The following is a 27759-nucleotide window of genomic DNA, read 5'->3' as shown; positions in this document are numbered from 1 at the left end:
AAAATTGAAGTCGTTCCTATTTCTGACGCAGATCGCGCTGAAAGTCATCTCCTCATTGGTTTATAGAAGCAGGTACCCACGTGCCATTTCCTCATTGGTTATACCCACGTGGGTGATTGAAAGATGAACTTTGTTGCCGGTTGTCGTGGTATTACAATGAAAGTTTAGATGCGATCACCATATAAGTTCAAAGATGAAAAAGCCTGGAAGGAGGAGAGATGACTAGAAACGATTCGGTTGGCTGTTTTATGTGTGGATTAATTGTCGGAGTAGAGGTCCTTGTGCATTTCAGGTAAAATAACAACTCAATGTTTATATCCCAGGACAAATTAGCTAGCAACAGCAAGCTAGCTAAATAGGACAAATTAACGTTAACTAGCAAGTGCAAGCTAACTAGCTAAATTGCCATACATGTTTAATGCTTTTCGGCCTGTCCCCAAATTAATGTCATTGGTTCAGAGTTTGTTTTGATATTTTAACCTGCGTGTCGTGATCGCGTTTGGTGTGGGGGGGCAAAATAAATTTATGCACGATGGCGCACGTGCGCAGCCGGTTTGGGTTCCGTGTAAGTTGACTGTGCCTTTAAACAGCTTGGAAAATTCCAGAAAATGCTGTCATGGCTTTAGAAACATCTGATAGGCTAATTGACATAATTTGAGTCAATTGGAGGTGTACATGTGGATGTATTTCAAGGCCTACCTTCAAAGTCAGTGCCTCTTTGCTTGACATCATGGGAAAACCAAAAGAAATCAGCCAAGACCTCAGAAAAAAGATTGTAGACCTCCACAAGTCTGGTTCATCCTTGGGAGCCATTTCCAAACGCCTGAAGGTACCACGTTCATCTGTACAAACAATAGTATGCAAGTATAAACACCATGGGACCACGCAGCCGTCATACCGCTCAGGAAGGAGACGCGTTCTGTCTCCTAGAGATGAACGTACTTTGGTGCGAAAAGTGCAAATCAATCCCAGAACAACAGCAAAGGACCTTGTGAAGATGCTGGAGGAAACCGGTACAAAAGTATCTATATCTACAGTAAAACGAGTCCCATAGCGACATAACCTAAAAGGCCGCTCAGCAAGGAAGAAGCCACTGTTCCAAAACCACCATTAAAAAAAGCCAGACTACGGTTTGCAACTGCACATGGGGACAAAGATCGTACCTTTTGGAGACATGTCCTCTGGTCTGATGAAACAAAAATAGAACTGTTTGGCCATAATGACCATCATTATGTTTGGAGGAAAACGGGGGAGGCTTGCAAGCTGAAGAACACCATTCCAACCGTGAAGCACGGGGGTGGCAGCATCATGTTGTGGGGGTGCTTTGCTGCAGGAGGGACTGGTGCACTTCACAAAATAGATGGCATCATGAGGAAAGAAAATTTTGTGGATATATTGAAGCAACATCTCAAGACATCAGTCAGGAAGTTAAAGCTTGGTCGCAAATGGGTCTCCAAATGGACAATGACCCCAAGCATACTTCCAAAGTTGTGGCAAAATGGCTTAAGGACAACAAAATCAATATATTGGAGTGGCCATCACAAAGCCCTGACCTCAATCAAGTAGAACATTTGTGGGCAGAACTGAAAAAGCGTGTGCGAGCAAGGAGGCCTACAAACCTGACTCAGTTACACCAGCTCTGTCAGGAGGAATGGGCCAAAATTCACCCAACTTATTGAGGGAAGCTTGTGGAAGGCTACCTGAAACGTTTGACCCAAGTTAAACAATTTAAAGGCAATGTTACCAAATACTAATTGAGTGTATGTAAACTTCTGACCCACTGGGAATGTGATGAAAGAAATAAAAGCTGAAATAAATCATTCTCTCTACTATTCTTCTGACATTTCACATTCTTAAAATAAAGTGGTGATCCTAACTGACCTAAGACAGGGAATTTTTACTCAGATTTAATGTCAGGAATTGTGAGAAACTGAGTTTAAATGTATTTGGCTGAGGTGTATGTAAACCTCCGACTTCAAATGTAGGTGAAACTCCTTGCTGTTCTCTTTAGCCCAGTGCAGAGGGTAAGATGCTTCTGAATTTACACCTTTCATCGTCAAGGCATTCTTTAGTGGGTAATATCACTGACACTAGAAGCACTCTTAGGGAGAGACCTTACTGGAGCATGTTCACTTGACTGGAGGTAGGAATGTAAAGTAGGGAGAAGAAAAGGCGCGACTGCATTCAAAATTCACTTTGATTTTCCATCTATAGATTTTGTGCCTTGGTGAAGCGGCGTGCAGAGGGTGTGCCCCCTGGCGCTGCCAGAGTGGTCCCCTGCCCCTCAGACTTTGACCCCCCCGACCACCGCCAGGTGCCCGCCGACATAGACCCTGAACTGGTGTACCTCTGCCGCCACGTCTACGACTTCCGCTACGGACGCATCCTGAAGAACCTGCAGTAGGGGACAGCAGAGGACAGGCAGACAGACCAACCGTAGTGGAGCACACGCACTCCTACACATGGGGCTGAAGGATGAGAGGGGGAACCCCTGAAGGGTTTTGGGGGTCCCCTGAACTAGAGGGAGGGCTGCTGAAGAATCAAGTATTGGAGGGGGACCACTGATATCTGAATCCCCAGAATGGCGTTGAAGGAGTGGGTACTGAAGTACCTTACCCCCTTTTACAACTGTTACTAGGGAGGTGAAGTTTTGACCCCCTCAACTGGAACTAGAACTGTACCGGCTTGGACAGAAGGGAGAGATCTGCTAGCTGTCCTGGTTAACCATGTCCTGCTATACCAGGGCTCATCACCATGTGCATGGACAGCCATGTTGGTGACCTAACAAGAGGAAGAACTGCGCTACCAGAGCCGTACAGGGCTCGTCATGACGATGATGTTAGAGCCTGATGTGATGACAACGTTCTTCTTCATTTGTGTTTGTCTCTGAGGCAGCTGTGATCGAGAGGGCACTTGCAGCTTGAACACACACACAATTAGGTTTTATGTGTGTGTGTGTGTGTGTGTGTGTGTGTGTGTGTGTGTGTGTGTGTGTGTTCAGTCTGTTGGCTACAGTGAAACCACAGGTGCAGGTTCACAAAGGAAGTGGAAGTCTCACCTTCCCCTCCTGCATTGTCCGAACAGAACACGACACACTATTCTGAAGTACCCTCAGCGCTGGCTGAGTCTCTAATCATACCCTATTCCCCATAAAGTGCATTACTTGGCAGATAAATGTTACTGTATAGCAGGGTTCCCCAATAGGCAGCCCCCCAAGTTTTCTGAACAAAATTATTTGTATTTATTTATTTTTAAATAATGGTTGTTGTGGGACATAAAAAAACAGTGAAATCAGCTCAAAGTGATTTTAATTTAGGAAATCTGTCAAGTATTCCCGCGCATGAATGGAGATGATCATATCCCAGTGGAATCAAGGTTTGAAATTATGTTTTTGTCAAATACTATATCTGTTTGGGATACATGTGGTCAATTTGCAGGGTACAAATAATTTATAACCATCTTCCGGCTCCCCGACCATCCGCTCAAGAAGAAATTGTCCCCGGCTGAATGTAATTGGGAACCCCTGCTGTATAGGGCTTTGGTCAAAGACAGGGCACTATATGAAGAATAGGGTCATGTGAGATGAAATCCCCCCGACCCCCTTTTTCTGTTCCTAAGAACAGGACTGTCGTCATGCTTTTGTCCAACGGTCCAATGGAGAGCCCCCTTACTGTGGAGGGCTAACCTCTCACATGCTCTGCATTGGCCTATCAGAAGGAGGGTTGTTGATGTCAGTGCCCACCTCTTTGGAGTGTTCAGAAGGCTGAAACATTCCAGAACGTTCAAATGGAAATGTAACGTATTGCAGAGACCATTGCTTACTATACATGTCCATCTTAACTTTCTGTAATGTTGCACTCTCCTGAACGCAACCCTGTTGTTCCCATGACTTGCCTTATGACTTGCAGGTAGAGCTTTAGGCAGCTAGTCCCACCCAATGAGAAATTGGATGAGTAGAATGGAAAAAGTATAAAACCACAGACAAAATCCACATAGATTTCACCCCGGTCAACACTTTGCCATTGTTGTTTGAGTAGAATACTGAGAAAGGCTTGGTTTCCTCAGAAATTCCGAGTGATAAGCATTTTATTCAACATTACAACATGGTACATCCAATATGGCTGCTGGTCCACATGTTGTGGATCTTTGTCCATTCTACTCATTCTACTTCTATCCCCCCATCCCTTTCCATCCTTCGAAGCTCCGCCCTCTCCAAGATAAACCAAAGGATGTCACGAAGCAGAGCACCACCACTCCTCTCCTTCTCTTGTCCTCTTCCCTCCTCTCGTCTCCTCCCTCCCTTGTTAGATTGCACTAATCCATTACTTAATTACAACGTCTATGATTGTGTTCTGATTTATGTTAAGCTACTAATATGTTATATTATAACTGGGGACAATACTGTGTATTATCACTGTCTGTGCGCTTAGTAGAGAATGGAAACTAAGGCTGTGTCATGGCAACTTTTATCAATGCATAACTACTTTATGTGTTTTACTATTAGAGACATCCGCCAGCATACTATCTATGTGTTACTTCAGGGGTGGACGACCTTACTCCTAGCGAGCTACTGGGTATGCAGGCTTTCTCTCCAGCCCTGCTCTAACAACTGATTAGTAAAAGCAGGTGTGTTAGTCGGAGCAGGGCTGGAGCAAAAACCTGCATATTCAGTAGATCTCCAGGAGGAGTGGTGGTCACCTCTGGTTTATATGTTACCTGCTATCCAACCAACCTGTCATATCATCTAATGAAATAATATGTACAATGAAAAATCATTCCTGTAGATTGTGGTTCCACACTGGTATTATTGTTGTTCATCCACGCTGTCCAGGGGGGTTCAGGTGAGTTGGCATGTTGGTGTAACTCGCTGTCCAGGGGGGTTCAGGTGAGTTGGCATGTTGGTGTAACTCGCTGTCCAGGGGCGTTCAGGTGAGTTGGCATGTTGGTGTAACTCGCTGTCCAGGGGGGTTCAGGTGAGTTGGCATGTTGGTGTAACTCGCTGTCCAGGGGGGTTCAGGTGAGTTGGCATGTTGGTGTAACTCGCTGTGCGGAATGACGTAATGTGATGTTCCAAAGGTTTGGCTTGGAATCTCTGAAAAATGTCCTTTTGATACGCGTTATTGAGATGTGTTGGTTTTTAACCACAATCATTCAACATTGCCTTGTAACCTTCTGCAGAAGTGTCTGTCCGTCACGTGTAGTCCTAGACAAGCGGCAGTGTCTGACTGAGTTAGTACTTCTTAAAACACTACCTTGGATTGCTTTCTTACTGTGCAAATGTTCTATTGCTGGACTTTGTGCCTAATCTGCAAAGTTTTGAATAATACCCAAAAGCCATCTGAAACATTTTCCATTTTAACAGTTTGAATCATACCCCAAAATAGCGACTAAACAAAGCTTGTATCGGATAAATCATATAAAGGTTTAAATTTAAATATTATCAATAGGTATTTTGTTGCTAGTGGTGCCCAGATTCTTTGAAAAAAATATATATATTCTCCTACTTTACAATTTTTCCTTATCAAAAATATTTTATTATGTCAATTTCTTAAGATGGCATATGCAATATATTTTTCAGAGGGACTATTTTTGACAAATGTATGTGTAAATCGAGGAAGTAAAACTTTTTCATTTTATTTTAGCTTAGTTTTGAATTTGAATCACAAGTCATAAATTGAGATTTGACCAAAAACCTGGAAGACGAGAAATGGGAAGGGTTAGGTTATGTTTTGGTTAATTTCTGACTATAAGGGTTGGTGCAAGATCTGAGGTCCCTACCTAAAAGATGTTGGTTACACTTTATTTTACAGTCCAGTATTCACTTGGGCCCAGATTCACAAAACACTTCATAAGATTGTCGTAAGTGCAATTCCTCCACAATATCTTAAGATTTAATGATTTTCTTACGAACTTCTCAAATATCTTCTTACAAATCATCTTAAAATGTTTGTTGCAAGGAAACCGTTTTAACTAGCTATCGAGCTTGTATGCCAATCATGTTAGCATATTTCTTCCTGAGATTACTGTTCTAAAACATGTTTTTGGGTTTAAAATAATACGTTTGTGAGTGAATTAAACATTTTCAATTGCTTTCATGAGCTTTTTCTCTCACTGCCCTGAGTTTAAGACAAGGGTTTGGCTATCTTTAGAATTAACATTTCCAATAATTTTATTTAAGAATCTAATTTCTTAACTTTTTACTTAAGGAGAAACATAAGACATTGTGCAAGAACCTTTTTGAGGAATAGCAACTTGGCATAACTTTCTTCTTAAGTCTATAGTTAAGGAAAAAGTGTCAGTTAAGAAGAAATGTCTTCTTTAAAAAGGTTTTGTGAATCTGGGCCCTGGAATTTACTTTAAATTTGCATGGTTAAATGGCAGTTAGTTACCTAATATTTACTTAGTAATTACATTTTAGTTTCTTAAAGATTCATTGGAAAAAGTATAACTTGGTACCAAGTAGTTACCAACCTGAGTTGAATTCTTTGAAATAATAACCAGAAGGCAGAAGTGCCATTTGAGACGTGACCTACTCTGTACTCTGCTGTGGTGTTACCACTTAATATCTTTCTGAATACTATATAAATACCAGCTAAAAGAGGACTGTAAATAGAGTTTTATGAAATTATTAAGTGTACATATTTGAACCCTGACTCTGTGACCCCTGACCCTCTGTAGACAGCAATTGCACAGTGCAGTAGTAGTATTTTTTTGCAAGACCTGTAGCTGATGATTATATTTAAAAATGAATACATAAATATTTAAATGGAGTAAACCAATACAATATATAAAGATTTCAATTTAACTTATTTGGATAATGTGTTTAATTAATTGAAAAAAGCCCTCTTGCTAATAAGACTTTTGTGGTCAATAATGAAAAACGATTGGTTTCTTGTTATTAGTAATTTATGAGTTTGGAGATGAAATGATTGAATGGAGATTCACAGAGGTTGTAGTATTTTGTACTTATATAGCTAGCGGTGTAGAAGGTTGTTTCTGTAACAATGCTATATTACTGCCCAGCCAGACAATGGCAAGGCCAGGTTGGCTGCAGCAGAAACAGACTGGCACCAGAGCTGGTTTCTATCTAGAGGTGCCACTTGGCATCAGGGGTAAAGAAGACCAAAGCACATTCTGACACAAAGTTAGGGGAGGTAGAAGTTACACTCTAACCACTGATCCAGGATCAGATATGTCCTCATCCCCCTGTTTTGTTAAGGTTAGAGTTGTGGTTGGAGGGTGAATCTAAGCTGATCCTAGATCTGTGGTTTATGGAGTGAAGTGTCTACATGTCTGACCTTAGGGTTTGACGTCTGGGAGGTTGCCATGGTAACGGGGGTCACCTGAGCCCTCCCCTCATCGATCTATACAATTAGAGGACATAGTCATTCTACACCTGAGACGGCCTGGCTATAGGACGATAAACTTTATCTTTCTGCGGCAGTTTTCTGTCTAGTGGAGTTTTGCTGCTGATATTTTTTGTGACGTCGTAAATTGTCATTTTGGATTTTGACTTAGTCACATTGTTTCATGGGTAGATTCACATGAGAGAGTTGAAGCTCCAGACTTGACCTGATCAGCTGTTCTGCACCATCAGCACACAGACCCACCATGGCTTTACTCCCAGACGTGTATTTACAGCATTGAGCCCGTAGAGGGCACTACATGAACAGAAATGGGGTGTCCCACTGACAACTTCAGAATAGAACACCCTGGCTATGTCCCAAAGCTCTTTAACATTTACTCTCCTCATCTCCTTTCATTTATGTCACTGAGGAGGGGGAAATTATATAGTATAGGTGTTGTGTGATATTTAACTGTCAAACATTTAAAGTCCTATGGCAAGAGAAGTGAGGAAAGGAGATGGTATATTATGTTTGGGCTATTGGGACATGGTCATGATATATCATGGTTTCCATGGTAACATGGGTCAAATGTTCCTGACCTCTGATCTCCACCATTCCACTTCTCACTTACCCAGGAAGTGTTTTTATCTCTGCACCAATCGAAACTAATCACCCGACCAATGCCTGAAACTCTGCTTTTTGTGGTATTCTGTATTACTGCTAAGTGTCAGCATATATTTTGATATATTTAACAATGAGGGATCTAAAAGTCTAGATATTTTTGGAGTAGATAAAGGATGTGTGTATCAGATAACTGTCACTTTGTCATGCTCTCTGAAAATCTCTTGGGTTTTTGGTAAGAATTCTAGAATCCCTGCTGATTTAATGTTCCATTGAAAGACTATTTATAAAGTTTAAGTCCTTTGTGAAAAAAATCTTTGGTGTGTTCTTTATTGTGATTCTGCCATATGTTGCTTTGAAAGTTGAATGCAAAACTAACAATCAGATGGCCACTTGTGAGTGTGTGTCATTATGGCTTTTGGAAGGTATACTGGTATGTAAGTTGCAACCAACGACCACAAGGTGACAGTAGATATACTACAGGTTCAGGACTTTGGCCTCCTCTTCAGAGACATATTTCCCTCGGCTCATCTTTGTACAATGCTTAATCCGGCTCAGGGCATTAGGAATGCGCAGTGCTCTATGTGGCCAGACACTAGCACAGCATAGCTACTGGTGTCCATCCCACAGACTTAGACACACAGGCAGTACAGAGCGGGATCACTGAACACTACAGTGGAGGATCTGACAACTCAACAGCTCCAGCAGGCTTTCACGATTTGATTTCAAACTTCAAACATTTAGTAGCAGTAAGGATGGACTGGGACCAGAAATCGTCCCGGGCATTTCTGAAACACTGGCCCATTTTTTTTTTATGGGACAGCGTTTATGAAATGGGACAGCAACCAATTATCTAAATTATGATCATTCTGCTCCAAAATCATTATAATATTTATTAACAACCATGGGCACACGTCATTTCTCTTTTTTTTTTCAACCAAAATGTTTTTCTCCCATGAGCTCAGCCCACTGGCCTAAAGGTGGACCAGCCCAGTGGGCATTTGCCTGAACTGCCCTATGGCCAGTCTGTTTCTGAGTAGCACCCAGCTCATAAACCTAATGTCTTGGCATAAGGCACCAGCAATCCTCACTCCCATCAGTACTGTAGGCCTCGAGCACCCACAATCCACTTCCATCAGTACTGTAGGCCTCGAGCACCCACAATCCACTCCCATCAGTACTGTAGGCCTCGAGCACCCACAATCCACTCCCATCAGTACTGTAGGCCTCGAGCACCCACAATCCACTCCCATCAGTACTGTAGGCCTCGAGCACCCACAATCCACTCCCATCAGTACTGTAGGCCTCGAGCACCCACAATCCACTCCCATCAGTACTGTAGGCCCGAGCACCCACAATCCACTCCCATCAGTACTGTAGGCCTCGAGCACCCACAATCCACTCCCATCAGTACTGTAGGCCTCGAGCACCCACAATCCACTCCCATCAGTACTGTAGGCCTCGAGCACCCACAATCCACTCCCATCAGTACTGTAGGCCTCGAGCACCCGCAATCCACTCCCATCAGTACTGTAGGCCTCGAGCACCCGCAATCCACTCCCATCAGTACTGTAGGCCTCGAGCACCCGCAATCCACTCCCATCAGTACTGTAGGCCTCGAGCACCCGCAATCCACTCCCATCAGTACTGTAGGCCTCGAGCACCCGCAATCCACTCCCATCAGTACTGTAGGCCTCGAGCACCCGCAATCCACTCCCATCAGTACTATAGGCCTGCTATTAGAAAATGAAAGGCTGGGTGGCTTCTATGGGAGACAGTTACGCAGTTATGAGGGTGACCGGCACCGGTGGTATCACATGTCTAATGGAAGGTGATGCCACTACATGTGTGTGTGTGCAATACTAGCTGAAACTAACTACGCTACATCAGCAGTGGGCAGTGCAAACATACTGATACTGTGCAGTGCAGCACACTTGGGATGGCAGACCATCTGCTTGAATACCAATCTAGTAAAGTGCAAAATAGACAAAGGAAGAAGCTTACTCTAGGTCTTATTGGTGAGGCCCTTGTGTACCCTAATGCCCTTTCATCTGTTGTTCAACTCTTCCTTTACTGCATAGTAGGATATACTTACCCCTAGACACTGATAAGGTATGTTTGAGTGTTTCCACCCTAATGATTAAGGATAGGATTGGGGAGGGTTAGAGCTGATCGTAGATCAGTGGGTAACTTTTATCCGGAGCTGCCTTCCCCATAATTATAATTAACATGGTCAGCTTATTGTCCCTGTGATGCCTTTAATTAATTAATCAAGATTCCTCCTAATCTTCTGTAGCTCATCAGCCCTACTTGGCCTACGATGCAGCAGCCTGACCAGCTGGCAGTCTGATGCAAGCACTTTGCTTTAGTGTGGGTGGATGGATACATATTTTGAAAACATCAGCAGTTTGGTATCAGTGCAAGACCAATACATCTTTGTTGAGGAATATGAATTGTGTGTTTGTTAACTATTCTCACTTTGGCTCTGAGAGTGTTGTTACACAAACCCAGGTAGCCATAGCAACCCCTGCCCACATCTCTGGTGGAAGCTGAAGTTAACTTGTTTGAGACCAAGTGCCCTTTCACCTCTTCCCCCCTCTCTCCCTTCCAGCACTCCACTCCTCTACCTTCCTCCCCCTCTTCTTCCATCACTCCACTGTCCTGTCGTTCTTGGCTGAGGGCTTGAGATGGCTTACCAGGGCCTTTTAATCTCTCCTTAATGACATCATCTTCCCACCCATCTCCCTCTAGGCTCCATCTACTCTCCGCTATGGCTCTGGAACCAGGGATGAAAGAGGGAGGGAGGGGAGCGGATAAGGGAAGGTGATTGACTGAGCTCAGTGGAAGAGGAGGAGTGTAAGCAACCCTTTTGTAGGATCACACCCTCACACACTCGCACACACAGAGGTGGGTAGGCATGGCGTCTGGGACGTCGATGGAGGACAGTCCCATGGAGGAGTTGGTGGACCAGGGGTTGGGGATGGAGGAGATGGGACTGAGGAGGCCCTCTCTTAGGGAGACCTACCACCAAGACTCCCTGCTGGCTCCAGACACAGACTTCATGACCGGTACTGTATGTGTGGGGGATGGCGGGGTGGGGTACAATTCATATAGGTAAAGCAACGAAAGGGAAGATTCCTCTGAACATACATTATTTTGGGGGGGAAGGGGCAATTCCAATTGCTACAAAGTGTCACTTTACCTCTAGTAATTGGGGGCCTGACTGTGTGATGGGGGGGTATTGGTGTCTGTCAGAGGGTTTGTGTGGGTATGCAAGGAGGGTGGTGAATTTGGGATATGAATAGACACATGTTCATTCTGCCATTCTCAAAGCACACCATCTTGGAAAGGAGAATATCAAATTACTGCCCTCTACATCAACATAATTGCTATAGGCCTATGGTTTTCTAAATGTTTGTTTTAGGGTTGTTTCTATGTTGTGTAGTGTGATTCTATTACACAATCCTGTTAGCTTGAGCGTGTGTGTGTAGACTGTGTGTGTGTGTGTGTGTGTGTGTGTGTGTAGACTGCGTGTGTTTGTAGGCTGTGCGTATGTGTGTGAAGGCTGGGTTTGTGGTTTGTATAGTTGAGTTAGTGCAGCAATAGAGATTTGAGCTGGGTGCTACTAATTCCCTTTTCCAGGGCTGGGATTACAGGCTATTCTAATCCCAATCCCACATTAGGTTTCTGGAGGTGGCACAGGCCTGATGTCACAGCCAAAAACAGGAAGAGAAACACTAAGTCAGAGAGTACACCGGGTCACAATGCCAAATATAGCAGACTACGCTTATCTGCATATATGGCTAGACTATGCCTAAAATAACCTGTATTTGCTAAATGCTATGGTATATCCTCACATATTCACTCTCCTAAATAAATGAGATGTGTTGACACTTGGCATGGTTTGTCAGTCACTGCTGGTGTATTAGCATGTGTTGTGTGTAACGTTCAGCCTCCATCAGTCAGAGTGGCCTGTACTATTGTAAATAAAAGACTGGAAGAGCGGGTGATCAATGAGCTGGACAAGCTTCTTACAGGAGAACAATACAAGGCCATGCAACCTGTCTCTCGCTCTCTCTGTTCTTACTTTACATCTCTATTTGTGTCTAACTCTCTCTCTCTGTCATCTCTCTCTCTCCATCTGTATTATTTTCTCTCTCTCTTTCTGTCTCCCTCTCTCTTCCTCTCCTCTCTCTTTCTGTCCGCCTCTTCCACTCCTCCTTTCTCTCTCTCTCTCTCTCTCTCTCTCTCTCTCTCTCTCTCTCTCTCTCTTTCTGTCCACCTCTCCCTCTATCTCTTCCTCTTTCTGTCTGTCAGTCTGACAGAAGGTTAATCAGGGTGGGGTTGGGTTTCTCTTGCCAAAGAGGCTCAGTCTGAGGGATTATCATTGTGCTATTGTATAACACACACAAACACACAAACACCTCACTTTAGGCCGAATTGGAGAGGATAGGAGTGTATAGGCATGATCAAACACTAACACACATGCACACGCAACCTCAGATCAAGGCTTGAAGCAATGTTGTAAACATCAGCATGCCCCACAACAGCAGACACCACCCAGAGAGAGAGGGAGCGTGATAAAGGAGAGACCGAGAGAAAAAACCCTTAATAATGTTTCATAACCTCACCATGGACTCAAAGTCTTTGTGACCTGGATTTGATGCTGTTACAGAGGAAAACAGGACAGGAAGAGAGAAGAGAACAGTTGTTGTGATATACATTTTGTGATCTTGGTGTGAGGCTGGCTGGAGCGGAGAGGAAGGGAGCTCCGTGTTCTACTGTGTGACAGAACTGGAACAGAGGATGGAACAGTGGAGATGAGAACACCAGCCAGTGGAAAACAAAGAGAAAAAGAGAGGGAGAGAGCTGGCAATCACTAGGATGGAGGAAGATATTGTCTGTCAGACAGTGGAAGAGAGGAGGAGGAGGAGTTCTGGAGTGGAGGAAGGGTTACCCAGTATGAGGAATCTTTATGACATCTTCTCACTGCACAGGGTTTCCAAAGGTATACGACAGCTTCTGTTCTTTTTGTTTACCATTCCACCAGTCACTTACTAGCATCACTCTCATAGGGATTAGAGTCTACTAAAAGGACACAGATGGCACCTATTGTCTTGGTCTTTGTAGTAGCAGATGTATTTCATTTGATCTCTGTGGTCGTGCTTTCATATGGTTTAGTAATTTTTTTATATATATATACAAAATGATACAATTTATTAGGAGTGTTCTTCCTATTGATGTAATTTATAGAAAATTGTCTCTTGGTTTTTATCTGAGTGATGTGTGTGTCTGTCTGTGGCATGTGTGTGTGGTGTTTGTTATGTGTGAATTATAGTGCATGTGCTATTGTTTGTTTTAGCTTTTATGTCTACAGTATTTATGTTACTGTGTAAGGTGTCTGTGTGATATGTGAAGAATTCTGTTTGAGTCTGTGACTGGTCAGTCTGTTTGAGTCTGTGACTGGTCAGTCTGTTTGATGAATCTGTGTGAATATTCAGTCTGTTTGAGTCTGACTGTTCAGTCTTTTTTAATGAATCTGTTTGAGTCTATATCAATCACCTGGAAGCATCAGTAACGCTGTGTGTGTGTGTGTGTGCTAACATGGTCTTGAATTGCCCAATGGCCAGTGGCTTTAGTTCAGTGGGCTAAGACAGTGTTAGTGGCGCTGGTTGGGTACAAATGGCTTTAGCTGTCTATGTTACCGTAGCTTGGTGGCATGCGGGATGGATATAGTGAACCATCTGACGTACCTGAAGCAGTGGCTTTAGCTCAGTGGGCTAACTCTGTGTGTGGTTGTGCTCCCCAGATGACTGCAGCTCTGCAGCGAGCGGGATAGATGTAGCAGACCGCCTGACATACCTGGAGCAGCGGATGCAGATACAGGATGATGAGATCCAGCTTCTGAAGATGGCCCTGGCAGACGTCCTCAAGAGACTCAACATCTCAGAGGAACACCAGGCCACCAACGCCAAGAAAGGACCTGCTGAGAAAGGTACACACACATAGTGGGGTCCAAAATGATTGACACCCTTGATAAAGATGAGCAATAATGACTGTATAAAATAAATAATTCAAATAATGAGCTATATTGTATCCAAAAAGAATTTGGGAAATGATATTGTTTTATACTAATACAATTGCTCAGAGAAAGAGATTATGTTTAACAAGTCATCTTTTTTTTCTCAAAATGGTAGGAGTCAAAATGATTGACACCCCTAAGGATTCTTTATAAATAAAGTAGTCAAAGGTTTAGTATTTGGTCCCATATTCCTAGCAAGCAATGACTACATCAAGCTTGTGACTCTACAAACTTGTTGAATGTATTTTCAGTTTGTTTTGGTTGTGTTTCAGATTATTTTGTGCCCAATTAGTAAGTCATGTATTGTGTCATTTTGGAGTCACTTTTACTATAAATCAGAATAGAATGTGTTTCTGAAGACACCATGATTACGGGTCATCCTTAATGAATCGTGAATAAGGATGAGTGAGAAAGTTACAGAGCGTCAAAGATCATACCCCCAAGACATGCTAACAATTCACCATTACCAATAACAGAGGAGGTTAGCATGTCTTGGGAGTATGATCTTTGACGCTCTGTAACTTTCTCACTCATCATTATTCATGATTAATTCATGATTAGCCATAATCATGTTAGCATCCACATTAATGTAGAAGTGTTTAGAAATATATTCTATTCTTATTTACAATCGTCTGAGACCAGCCACCCGGACAGCTGAGTATTTCTGTTTGTAATAAAGCCATATTGTGGGGAAAAACAAATTCTGATTGGCTAGGCCTTGCTCCCCAATGGATGGCCCCTGCCCGGTCATGTGAAATCCATAGACTAGGGCCTAATGAATTTATTTCAATTGACTTATTTCCTTATATGAACTGTAACTCAGTAAAATCGTTTGAATTGTTGAATGTTGTGTTTATATTTTTGTAAATGCTACATTGTTGGGCATACTGCCAAATTCTCTAAAACAGCGTTGGAGGTGGCTTATAGTAGAGAAATTAACATAAAATTATCTGGCAAATGCTCTGGTGGACCTTCCTGCAGTCAGCAAGCCAGTTGCACGCTCCCTCAAAACTTGAGAAATCTGTGGTATTGTTGTAACGATTGTCGTCGGGAGAAGGAGAAGAGGACCAAGGTGCAGCGTGGTACGTGTCCATATTTATTAAATGAACACTGAAATAACAAAAATAACAAAGAATAACGACCGAAACAGTTCTGGCTGGTGCAGACACACAGCAGGAAACAACAACCCACAAAACACAGGTGGGATGAGGCTACCTAAGTATGGTTCTCAATCAGAGACAACGATAGACAGCTGCCTCTGATTGAGAACCACACCAGGTCAAACACCTAGAAATACAAAACATAGAACAAAACATAGAATGCCCACCCCAACTCACGCCCTGACCAAACCAAAATAGAGACATAAAAAAGGAACTAAGGTCAGAGCGTGACAATTGTGTTATGTGACAAAACTGCACATTTTGGAGTGGCCTTTTATTGTCCACAGCACAAGGTGCACCAGTGTAATGATCATGCTGTTTAATCAGCTTCTTGATATGCCACACCTGTTAGGTGGATGGATTATCTTGGCAAAGGAGAAATGCTCACTAACAGGGATGTAACCAAATTTCTGCACCAAATTTGGGAAAATAAGCTTTTTGTGCACATGGAACATTTCGGCAATCTTTTTTTTCAGCTCATGAAACATGGGACCAACACTTTACATGTTGCGTTTATATTTTTGTTCAGTATATACAGTGCCATCAGAAATTATTCAGACCCCTTGACTTTTTCCACATTTTGTTAGGTTACAGCCTTATTCTAAAATGTATCAAATAGTTTTTTTCCTCAACAATCTACACACAATACCCCATTATGACAAAGCAAAAACAGGTTTTTAGACATTTTTGTTCATTTATTTAAAATAAAAATCAGAAATATCACATTTACATAAGTATTCAGACACTTTACTCAGTGCTTTGTTGAAGCACCTTTTGCAGCAATTACAGCCTCGAGTCTTCTTGGGTATGACAGTACAAGCTTGACAAGCCTGTATTTGGGGAGTTTCTCCCATTCTTCTCTGCAGATCATCTCAAGCTCTGTCAGGTTAGATGAGGAGCGTCTCTGCACAGCTATTTTCAGATCTCTCCAGAGATGTTTGATCGGGTTCAAGTCCGGGCTCTGGCTGGGCCACTCAAGGACATTCAGAGACTTGTCCCGAAGCCACTCCTGCGTTGTTTTGGCTGTGTGCTTAGAGTTGTTGTCCTTCGCCCCAGTCTGCGGTCCTGAGTGCTCTAGAGCAGGTTTTCATCAAGGATCTCTCTGTACTTTGCTCAGTTCATCTTTCCCTCGATCCTGACTGGTCTTCCATGCCACTGAAAAACATCCCCACAGCATGATGCTGCCACTATGCTTACCATAGGGATGGTGCCAGCTTTCCTCCGGATGTGACGCTTGGCATTCAGGCCAAAGAGTTCAATCTTGGTTTCATCAGACCAGAGAATCTTCGTATTATTCTGTATGTAACTCTGTGACACTCCATATAGTCTCTATGGGGGTGCCACAGGGTTCAATTCTCGGGCCGACTCTCTTCTCTGTATACATCAATAATGTCTCTCTTGCTGCTGGTGATTCTCTGATCCACCTCTACGCAGACGACACCATTCTGTATACCTCTGGCCCTTCTTTAGACACTGTTAACTAACCTCCAGACAAGCTTCAATGCCATACAACTCTCCTTCCGTGGCCAACTCTCCTTCCGTGGGGGTCTCAATTTACTGTTGACTTAGAATACACATGGTGCAATTTCGACATTTGTTTGTAACAGCAGTCACTCAGTTAGCCCATGTCAGCAATTATTTTTAACGTTTGATTGGTAAGTTAGTCTAGCGGCCAGCTATGTAAACTCTTAGTAAAACCGACTGAAATGGGGCCCATTGATCATCAGTTATCATATTAAAAACTGCAAACATTTTCCTCCAACCTATGGCAAAATGTGTAGAATTGCAAGAAATTAGCTGTAAAACAGCACATTTTTATTTCCTTCCCATAGCAAAATAAGTAGAATTGCATGAAATTAGTTATAAAATTGCAACATTCTCTCTCCACCCCATGGCAAAATGTGTAGAATTTCAGGAAATTAACTTTAAAACTCAAATGTTTTGTTCGCAAGTTGGGCATGGTGTGGGTACGCAGACCCACTGCGGCCCCCCATGATGAGTTCTGTTTTTTTGTGGCCCCCACCCCTATCAGTTGCCCATCTCTGGCTTAGGTTGTTACGAGTGTACTGATATAAGTAGGACACGTGACAACTTTGAGAAAAACACTTTATACCCAAGTTGTGCACACGCGTATCTGACCTCTCATTGGACATTGTGTTAACTAACCTCCAGACGAGCTTCAATGCTATACAACTCTCCTTCCGTGGCCTCCAACTGCTCTTAAATGCAAGTAAAACTAAACACATTCAACCGATCGCTGCCCCGCACCTGCCCGCCCGCCTAGCATCACTACTCTGGATGGTTCTGACTTAGAATATGTGGACAACTACAAATACCTAGGTGTCTGGTTAGACTGTAAACTCTCCTTCCAGACTCACATTAAGCATCTCCAATCCAAAATTAAACCTAGAACCGGCTTTCTATTTCGCAGACAAAGCATCCTTCACTCATGCTGCCAAACATACCCTCGTTAAACTGACCATCCTACCGATCCTCGACTTCGGCGATGTCATTTACAAAATAGCCTCCAACACTCTACTCAACAAATTGGATGCAGTCTATCACAGTGCCATCCGTTTTGTCACCAAAGCCCCATATACTACCCACCACTGCGACCTGTATGCTCTCGTTGGCTGGCCCTTGCTTCATACTCGTCGCCAAACCCACTGGCTCCATGTCATCTACAAGTCTCTGCTAGGTAAAGCCCCGCCTTATCTCAGCTCACTGGTCACCATAGCAGCACCCACCCGTAGCACGCGCTCCAGCAGGTATATCTCACTGGTCACCCCCAAAGCCAATTCTTCCTTTGGCCGCCTTTCCTTCCAGTTCTCTGCTGCCAATGACTGGAACGAACTGCAAAAATCACTGAAGCTGGAGACTCATATCTCCCTCACTAGCTTTAAGCACCAGCTGTCAGAGCAGCTCACAGATCAATGCACCTGTACATAGCCCATCTGTAAATAACCCATCCAACTACCTCATCCCCATACTGTATTTATTTATCTCTCTCCTTTGCACCCCAGTATCTCTACTTGCACATTCATCTTCTGCACATGTACCATTCCAGTGTTTAAATGCTATATTGTAATTACTTCGCCACCATGGCCTATTTATTGCCTTACCTCCCTTATCTTCACTAGGGTAGGGGGCAGCATTCAGAATTTTGGATGAAAAGCATGCCCAAATTAAACTGCATGCTACTCAGGCCCAGAAGCTAGTGTATGCATATATATAGAAAACACTCTAAAGTTTCCAAAACTGTTAAAATAATATCTGTGAGTATAACAGAACTGATATGGCAGGTGAAAACCAGAGGAAAATCCAACCAGGAAGTACTATTATTTTGAAAGGCTGTTTTTCCATTGAAAGCCTATCCACCATACAAAGACTTAGGACCCAATTCACGAGCTCTGTGGCTTCCTCTACATGTGGCCAGTCTTTAGGCATTGTTTCAGGCTTTTACTCTGAAAAATGAGGGAAATACAGCACTTTCAGTGGCCAGTGGACATTTCCAGCCATGAGTCCTGCGCCTGATCGGGAACGCGCCTTTCTTGTTTCTCTTTTTCTATTGACGGAGCTTTTGTCCGGTTGAAATATTATTGATTATTTATGACAAAAACAACCGGAGGATTGATTTTAAACATCGTTTGGCATGTTTCTACTAACTTTTATTGTACTTTTTTTTGACTTTTTGTCTGGACTTGGTGCACGCGCCTTGAGCATTCAGGTTACTGGACAAAACGTGCAAACAAAAAGGAGGTTTTTGGACATTATCGAACAAAACAAACATTTATTGTCTAACATGGAGACCTGGGAGCACCACCAGATGAAGATCATCAAAGGTAAGTGATTAATTTTAATGCTTTTTCTGACTTTTGTGACACCTCTCCTTGGTAGGAAAATGGCTCTATGTTTTTCTGTGGCTAGGCGCAGACCCAACATAATCGCAAAGTGTGCTTTCGCCGTAAAGCCTTTTTGAAATCTGACACAGCGGTTGCATTAAGGAGAGGTTTATCTTTATTCCTATGTTTAACACTTGTATCGTTTATCAATGTTTATGAGTATTTCTGTAATTTGATGTGGCTCTCTGCACTTTCACCGGATGTTTGTTTGAGACAATGCATTTCTGAACGTAACGCGCAAATGTAAACTGAGATTTTTGGATATAAATATGAACTTTATCGAACAAAACAAACATCTATTGTGTAACATGAAGTCCTATGAGTGCCATCTGATGAAGATCATCAAAGGTTAGTGATTCATTTTATCTCTATTTCTGCTTTTTCTGACTCCTCTCTTTGGCTGGAAAAATGGCTGTATGGTTTTCTGTGACTAGGTGCTGACCTAACATAATCACATGGTGTGCTTTCGCAGTAAAGCCTTTTTGAAATCGGACACTGTGGTTGGATTTACAAGAAGTTTATCTTTAAAATGGTGTATAATAATTGTATGTTTGAGGAATTTTAATTATGGGATTCCTGTTGTTTTGAATTTGGCGCCCTGCAATTTCACTGACTGTTGTCGAGGTGGGATGCTAGCGTCCCACTGGTACCTCCCTCATTTGCACACACTGTATATATATTTTTTCCTATAATACTTGTATGTTTGAGGAATTTTAATTATGGGATTTCTGTTGTTTTGAATTTGGCGCCCTGCAATTTCACTGGCTGTTGTCGAGGTGGGATGCTAGTGTCCCACTGGTACCTACCTCATTTGCACACACTGTATATACATTTTTTCCTACTGTATTATTGACTGTATGTTTGTTTACTCCATGTGTAACTCTGTGTTGTTGTATGTGTCAATCTGCTTTGGTTTATCTTGGCCAGGTCGCAGTTGTAAATGAGAACTTGTTCTCAACTAGCCTACCTGGTTAAATAAAGGTGAAATAAAAAAAATAGTATGATACTGTATGTTACATTGTTAGGTTACATTATGAATGGAATAGGGGTCACACAATATCATATGAATTAGAGGAAGTACAGTATCATGCGTCTTACCCAGTTGTACAATAGCAAGAATTGGATGATGTAACTTACATAGATCTTGGAGGATGTATAGTATTATGCGTCTTTCTCTGAGACCAAGTTGCTTGTTGCGTCATAACAACAAAGGAGAATTATGGGGAGAATTAGATCGAATCCCTGAGCTGACAAGGTCAAAATCTGTCGTTCTGCCCCTGAACAAGGCACTGTTCCTAGGTTGTCATTGTAAATAAGAATTTGTTCTTAACTGACTTGCCTAGTTAAGTAAAGGTTCATTAAAAGAATTAAGACAAAGGTTAGGTGAATTTACGTGAAAGGTTAAGTGAATTGGGTTTGGTTTAGAATAAGGGTTAGCTAAAATGCTACAGTTGTCCCCAACGCGACTCGAAAACACAACCTTTGGATTGATAGACAGTCGTTGATTACACCCACCCATCCCTCACGACCAACCACCCTACTTTTGTTTCTGTCTAAAGTAACAAAATCATTAGTACATCAGTATCCTATGTCTTGGAGGTGCTCAGAAATGTGTATAGTATGTTTTGTATAGCTCTGAGGCAATGCTACATACACACACACCCTCCTCACCCACATTTCCCCTATGCATCAGCAGCTAGGCCTGTGTCTCTTGCCCTGCTGTCCAGACCATCAATGAACAGCCTTGCCTCTCTGAAGAAAAGCTCCACAAGCTCTACAATGCCCTCTACCTCCACCACACGGAACTACAGCCCCTTACCAGGAGCATCAGCCAAGAGGTACAGTACACAATCACTAACAGAGAGGTACAGTATGATTACTAAACCTCTACTGTAACTCTAGCTAGATAAATTTTAACAAATTAATCATACACTTGCTGTTGTCCCACTCTCTCCGCCGCCTCTCTCTTTTTTCTCTCCCCTCCCCCTTTCTCCCTCAGTGGTGTGAAGAGTTCAGCAGGCAGTCTGAAGGACTGTACCTCTAAGACAGCTCGGCCCGGCCCCCGACCTGGCCCCTCAGGCTCAACAGCGGCCCCCGGCAGTAAGAAAGCCGATAGGTATGTTAGTAGGCAGATACTCCACAGGAACTTAGACGTCTGTGTCAGTAAGAGGGAAGGGGTGTTAAAATGTGTTCTGAACATAGCCACGGAAAGTAAGGGTGATGAGGGGGCTGTAGCATGCCCTGAAACAAATCACAAGACATTTTTGTTGGGATTTCTCACAACAGTGGGCCTTTATAAGTCCTGCATTAGCGGCAGCCCCATGCCCAAACATCTTCCCGTGGCTATAACTGTTCTGTACTGAGTCTATAAGGCTCTTACGTAGTTTCAAATACATCCCTAGAGCAGGAGTCACAACTCTGGTCCTTGAAGGTCTGCTGGTTTCCATCCTAGTTCGTCAATCAGAAACTGGTTTATATCTGGTAACCTGGTGTAAAAACTAAAAGCATCAGAACTGTGGCCCTCATGGACTGGAGTTGTCCATCCTTGTTCTAGACGAGCGTGAGATTGAGAATAGATGTGAGATTGAGAAACATTTCCATGCTTGTGGGATGGGGCCTAACTTCTTCTTTCTCACTCTCTCCTTGCAGCAAAACCAAGGAGCCTGCAGCCAGTGTAGGTAAGACTCTTCCCACTAGCAGGGAGCAGCACTAAGATGGACAACAGGGCTTGGGTAGAGTAATGGCCAGGTTTAATATTTGTATTTATTTATTTAAACTTTATTTAAGGTTAATGAAATGGGAAACAAGCTGTTGGTTAGATTGATCCTACTGTAACATACCATTGATAAATGGCAGTGGTGGAAAAAGTACCCAAATGTCATACTTGAGTAAAAGTAAAGATACCTAAATAGAAAATGACAAAGTAATTACTAAGTAAAAGTGAAAGTCACCCAGTAAAATATTACTTGAGTAAAAGTATTTGGTTTTAAATATACTTAAGTATCAAAAGTAAATGTAATTGCTAATATATACTTAAGTATTAAAAGTAAAAATCTTTTCAAATTCTTTATATTAAGCAAACCAGGCAGCACAATTTTCTTGTTTTTTTATTTAGGTATAGCCAGGGGCACACTCCAACAGTCAGACATCATTTACAAACGGAGCATTTGTGTTTAGTGAGTCTGCCAGATCAGAGGCAGTAGGGATGATCAGAGGCAGTGTGGTCCCGTGTGGCTCAGTTGGTAGAGCATGGCGCTTGCAACGCCAGGGTTGTGGGTTCATTCCCCACGGGGGGACCAGGATGAATATGTATGAACTTTCCAATTTGTAAGTCGCTCTGGATAAGAGCGTCTGCTAAATGACTTAAATGTAAATGTAAATGACCAGGGATGTTCTCTTGATAAGTGCATGAATTGGACCATTTTCCTGTCCTGCTAAGCATTGAAAATGTAATGAGTACTTTTGCGTGTCAGGGAAAATGTATGGAGAAAAAGTACATTCTTTTCTTTAGGAATGTAGTGAAGTAAAAGTTGACAAAAATATATAAATAGTAAAGTACAGATACCCCCAAAAACGACTTAAGTAGTACTTTAAAGTATTTTTACTTAAGTAATTTACACCACTGACAAATGGTTAGAGTGGCTACTATAACTCCCACATAGAGTGACCTGCTCTCTCTGTTTCTGTGTTTGTTTTCTACAGGGTCGAGGCATGTGACGCACTGTAAAGGTAGGCCTCAGTCCAACCTCCTGGAATAACATTGTTAACCTCAACTGGATATGTCTTAGTCTAGCTCTCCTAGTAATGGCTGAATGGAGTCAATGAAATGGTACCAAACACGTGGTTTCCATGTTGTTGACACCACTCCATTGACTTCATTCCAGCCATTACTTTGAGCCGTCCTCCCTCAGCAGCCTCCACTGAGTTCTACATACTATGACTGTATTCTCCACCGCCTGTTACTGATCCCATGCATTATCTATCTCAGAAGAGACAGCGTCTGTCAAGTTTGTCAAGTTTATGGAATAATATCTACTAAAAGCTCAAATCTAATCTGTGGCAAATACATCTTCTGGTTTCTAAAGTACAAGTAAGCACTGTATTTGAACACTTGTTTTATCCTTGTCTCTCATTTTCTCACCATGTATCATCATGACTTCTCTTCCCTTCCCATTCCCTCTCCACGACACATCCACACCTTCCCCTCCCACCTCAACACTTCAACCCCTCACCACCTGCTCCCTCACACCCCAACACTTCAACCCCTCACCATCTGCTCACACTAACATACATCACTCCGTCCCCTACTTTCACCCTCAACCTTTACCCCTCATTTCACCTCTTCACTTAGTGACTATGCAGATCTATCTGAGCCCCCAAACAAAAGGGACTGGGTCTTCTGAAGTGGCCAAATCAGCCCCCACGGTCCCCAACTCCAGACCAACCAGAACCCCCACCCCCCCTCAGACCAAAGGAGTCCCCCCAACCTCCGACCGAACCAAGCCCAAGACACGCAAAACACACCCTGCCTTCACCCTCCCCCTGCAGAAAAGCACCAATCAAAATACGTATTCTCCTCTGGATACATTCAATTACAAAAGCCCCTTCAAATCACCCAGCCATTACTTCCAGATCTGTTACTAGGCAATAGAGTAGGTTATGAGGATGTAGAAGTTGCTCCTTAACACAGGTCTGGGGTGAGATATTGTTCTAATCCTCATAATGTTTAGGGTTGGATAATCTGATCCTAGATCTGTGGTTAAGGGCAACTTATATTTGGGCTATTACAAGTGTAGGCCTGTAAGGGAAATCGGTTTTCCAGATGTTTGAAAATGTATAGCAATGTGAGGTACTTACTGTAGAAGTGGAGGTTGTCTTTAGTAATGTTTGAGATGGACTCATAGTTACAAAGTTTGGGTATTGAGGTTTTTGTTTGACCAGACAAGAGAATAGTGAGTTTATTTGATTGTTTTGTTGAATTTCCTAGCACCATCAGTGACCATAGTCCTCTTCACTTTGTTCTCTGTAATTTCTTACATATTTCTGTCTCTGTCAACTGGAAGCCTCTATTTTTTTCTGCTGGTTCTTTCTGTCTTAATGTGTCATTTATGTTTTACATTTTAGTAATTTAGCAGTTTTGTTTGTTTTGTAGCTTTATGTCAGTAAAATATGGATGTATGAGTTTTCATTTAAATCTCCCTGACTTTGAGGGGGATGTACAGTATGAGTGGATTCTCTTATTCGATTTCTGTGTGTATCTCTGTCTCTGTTGACAGCCATTAATAAACATTTCAGTGATCACCTGCTTCGACTACTTTTTCTTTCTCCTTTCTCTTACAACACAAATGTTAAGTCATTTAGCAGACGCTCTTATCCAGAGCGACTTACCGGAGAATTGAGGGTTTAGTGCCTTGCTCAAGGGCACATTATCAGATTTTTAACCTAATCGGCTCAGGGATTCAAACCAGTGACCTTTCGGTTACTGGCCCAACACTCTTAACCGTTAGGCTACCTGGCGCCCCCTATGGCCTGCTGTAATAATAACAATGTAATAACAAATTATTACAAGATATGTCCATGGTGTTTGGAGTTTTACTCTGTGTGAGTGAATGTGTGTGTGTGTGTTTTGTACATAGTATTGTGGAAAAGTTCTGTTAGAAACCTCTATGGAGATGCATAGTGGGGCAGAAATCTCTGCCGTCGGCTCACAGAAACTGTAGGCCTCAGTGTACGTGAGGGTCAGAAGGCTAGATGTATGCTATCCAACTCGGTGACAACAAGACATTGGGTAGGCTAGTTTCAGTAGTTATCTAAATTGCGTATGCACCCCCCTTGAACTTAGTGTGTTGTCTTCACACTTGCAACATGGAGTTCAAGTGGGTAAGGGATGCTCTCTGCTGGCCAGAAGATAATTGGGCCTCTGTTTCTCAGACACTTTAAAGCCCCCATGCAATCTTTGTAAATGTATTTTTAAATCTTCACTGTATGTCTAATAAAACAACTTCATTTCCCTGAGCCTCATTGGCCCTTGAAACGCTCGGTCTAATGGTGTAGGCATTAGGAAACAAAATAGAAAATATTTACATGCACAGACCTGATTGGCTGATAGGATGGTCTAGAGCCCACCCCTTTCCCAGATGAACAGTCATTGGCCTATTATAAACAGGTCACATTGTGAATATCATGATGTGGGCCAAAAGTTCCATTCAACCTGAACAGGCTGAAATTCCAGGCTCTTAAACAAAAAAGACATTATCATAATTTTCACAATTTCAGTGTTATTTCGACCTCATTGTGTGGAAATATAATTTAAGAAAAAACTGTAAAATCACAATTTAACTGGAATGCCCCTTTAAGTGGGCTCAACTTCAAGGATATTTCTTCTTTAATGGTATCTGAATAATATGTGGCTTGAAAATCAAGGCTAGACAGCGGAAGTGAAAGTCTGTGACCACACCAACATCTTAGTTGGGTACAGATCATTCACACCTGCCATCTTGCAGGCTATGTTCAATGATTCCGTCGATGTCGATTGATGTTATGTCCTTGGCCCTGTACTTTGTCTGTATGCAGGTCAGAAGATCTTAGTCGTGTAAAATAAAGGTTAAATTAATAAATAAAATAAAAATAGGTTTGAGGTGTCCTAACCCAAAACCTAGCCTACAAAAGGGAAAGGCATTCACTTTTGACCTTACAACCCCATCTGTTTACCTGTCCGAGGGGAACAGCTGTTCCCTGTAGTGTAGCCAACTAAGATGGGTTCAACAAGGATGGATATCACATGGACATCCAATTCCTCTCATCATGGATTTAAGTAGGCCTAATACTGTTTTTCATTAAGTGCTAGACATGTTACATTATTACCTGGTGGTGTTGTCAGGGTCACAGGCTTAGTGGTCACACTTCAAAAAAGAAACATCAGTTTGAACCCGACGACCATTGAATATCATTGGTTTGGAGAGGAAACAGAAGGGTGGTATGGACTTAGCCTACAGTAGCTACAGCAGCTGTAGGCCTTCAGCGGAACGAAGCCACTGTGAATGCCCCCCCCCCCCCCCCTCTCTCTCTATATCCCTCCCTCCCGCGAACCACTCTCCGTGTGCTGGACGAAGGGAAGATGGCACCCCAGAAGCCGCTGTCAGCCGCACAGACCGGTCTCTCGCCAGGACAGTTCTCCGTAGCGTTCTGAAATGGCACCGAAAACACTGGCAGGACCTCAAGAGGGACTGGTTAGAGATACACTTTAAAAGAGACTAAAACTGTGGCATCGTTTTGTGGCATTTACCCCACCCTGTCGCCTTTCTAGCATCTGCCTTGCTCTGCATATCGGCTTCGTAGCATTGGCGTAGCCTAGGCTATAGCTAGATAATACATATTATAATATTTACATCGACTATATTCTGGACTGAGAGAATCGTCCAGAAAGGGTGACATATTGAATACAGGTCATTCTTCATTTATCATTACGTTGGAGAGAGGAAGATGAGGTAAGCAAAGCATGCTCTGGTTTTTTGATACAGCCCGTCCGCGTTATTAATGCACAATGAACGACACACACACGGAGAGACTGCCGCTGTTGCTACTGCAAGGCTGGATGAGATTCGAGGACGGATTGAATGGGATTGTACGGGATAGAGTCGGATAAACCGAAAATATCAAATTCATAGTATAACATTTTATTCGTGCTGTCGAGGACGCACTTAGCAAATATACCGCTCTTAAAATGAAAGCCAGGCTTTTATTATAGTCACATTTTGTTTTTAGGATGACCGGCGACTCTACCTTTATTTGAGCCTATGAGGTGGGGCTGTGAATTATCCATGTGAATAGGGGAAAAGGAATCCACTTCAGTGTCAAAAAGCAACGAGCATGGCCATAGACACAGGGGAGAAAGCATTGATAAAACACACAAGCAGCAAACGTCTCAACCCAGCTCTTGCTCGTGCTCCCATACAATCTCTGTGATGTGTCACCAACACGGAGGGAGTAGTCTGCAGATGGATCTGTTGTCATAGAAACCAGACTACACGTGCGTCATGTGTAACATGGTTATAAGTGGTGGCTCTAACATATAAATATAATTAAATCCATTCTAATTATATTCTGGGTTATAAATGGTTCCAGAATGCCATGGAATTGGAATTTTGATTCTATGGTTTTGATTCTATGGGCCTTTTTGGATTGTAGGGCACACATTAACTCATAACTCATAGGTTTTCTTATCACCAAAAATAACCTACAAATGTAATTTTATCAGGCCATCAGATCCTGCAACATGATCAGGTGAACACACACCCAAGACACACAGACCCAGGTCAACTGGTCTGTGATCAGTGTTTACTTCCAATATAGGGAATGCTTTCCCCTCTGTGTCTTGTGTTGATTGTGGTCTCCGTTTTGTGACCAGCAGCTCCTACTGGTTCAAAATAATTTACCATGTTCCAGTACTTTCTCACTGAGCCAGTTCCAGTATTATCTCACTGAGCCAGTTCCAGTACTTTCTCACTGAGCCAGTTCCAGTACTTTCTCACTGAGCTAGTTCCAGTACTTTCTCACTGAGCTAGTTCCAGTACTTTCTCACTGAGCCAGTTCCAGTACTTTCTCACTGAGCCAGTTCCAGTACTTTCTCACTGAGCTAGTTCCAGTAT

General features: G+C 42.7%; 3 protein-coding genes across 7 annotated transcripts in view; all 3 read left to right on the top strand.

Annotated features, from left to right (window-relative positions):
• LOC139582692 (bromo adjacent homology domain-containing 1 protein-like) overlaps positions 1–6809 on the top strand; it is a 35677-nt gene extending 28868 nt beyond the window's left edge. For all 3 annotated transcript variants that reach the window (XM_071412922.1, XM_071412920.1, XM_071412921.1), the window contains exon 7: positions 2215–6809. In XM_071412922.1, the coding sequence (XP_071269023.1) occupies positions 2215–2404 (190 nt within the window). In that variant the 3' untranslated portion in view covers positions 2405–6809. The remainder of the gene's footprint in view (positions 1–2214) is intronic.
• A 4001-nt stretch (positions 6810–10810) lies between these two features.
• Positions 10811–24412, top strand: LOC139582691 (echinoderm microtubule-associated protein-like 1). Of its 3 annotated transcripts, none has more exons than XM_071412917.1 (7): positions 10811–11035; positions 13777–13962; positions 20805–20949; positions 21111–21227; positions 21761–21789; positions 22814–22840; positions 23463–24412. In XM_071412917.1, exons 1-7 carry the CDS (start codon positions 10885–10887, stop codon positions 23753–23755), a joined length of 948 nt encoding a protein of 315 aa, XP_071269018.1. In that variant the 5' UTR covers positions 10811–10884; the 3' UTR covers positions 23756–24412. The 3 variants fall into 3 exon arrangements, with proteins under 3 accessions (XP_071269018.1, XP_071269019.1, XP_071269020.1); XM_071412918.1 differs by having other exon boundaries at positions 10818–11035; positions 20808–20949; XM_071412919.1 differs by lacking the exon at positions 10811–11035 and adding an exon at positions 12323–12975.
• A 1793-nt stretch (positions 24413–26205) lies between these two features.
• Positions 26206–27759, top strand: part of LOC139582690 (ena/VASP-like protein) — a 128151-nt gene continuing 126597 nt past the window's right edge. The window contains exon 1 of the mRNA XM_071412914.1: positions 26206–26598. Within this exon, the coding sequence (XP_071269015.1) occupies positions 26594–26598 (5 nt within the window). The 5' untranslated portion in view covers positions 26206–26593. The remainder of the gene's footprint in view (positions 26599–27759) is intronic.

This window comes from Salvelinus alpinus, chromosome 8 (assembly GCF_045679555.1).
Source record: "Salvelinus alpinus chromosome 8, SLU_Salpinus.1, whole genome shotgun sequence".
In the NCBI taxonomy this organism is placed as follows: domain Eukaryota; kingdom Metazoa; phylum Chordata; class Actinopteri; order Salmoniformes; family Salmonidae; genus Salvelinus; species Salvelinus alpinus.
This window is presented reverse-complemented; position numbering and strand designations above follow the sequence as displayed.

Coding starts and splice junctions, on each gene's coding strand:
- LOC139582691 (XM_071412917.1), top strand. CDS start 10,885: ATGGCGTCTGGGACGTCGATGGAGGACAGTCCCATGGAGGAGTTGGTG. Junction 11,036..13,776: donor AGACACAGACTTCATGACCG/GTACTGTATGTG, acceptor TGTGCTCCCCAG/ATGACTGCAGCTCTGCAGCG. Junction 22,841..23,462: donor GCATGTGACGCACTGTAAAG/GTAGGCCTCAGT, acceptor CTCTTCACTTAG/TGACTATGCAGATCTATCTG.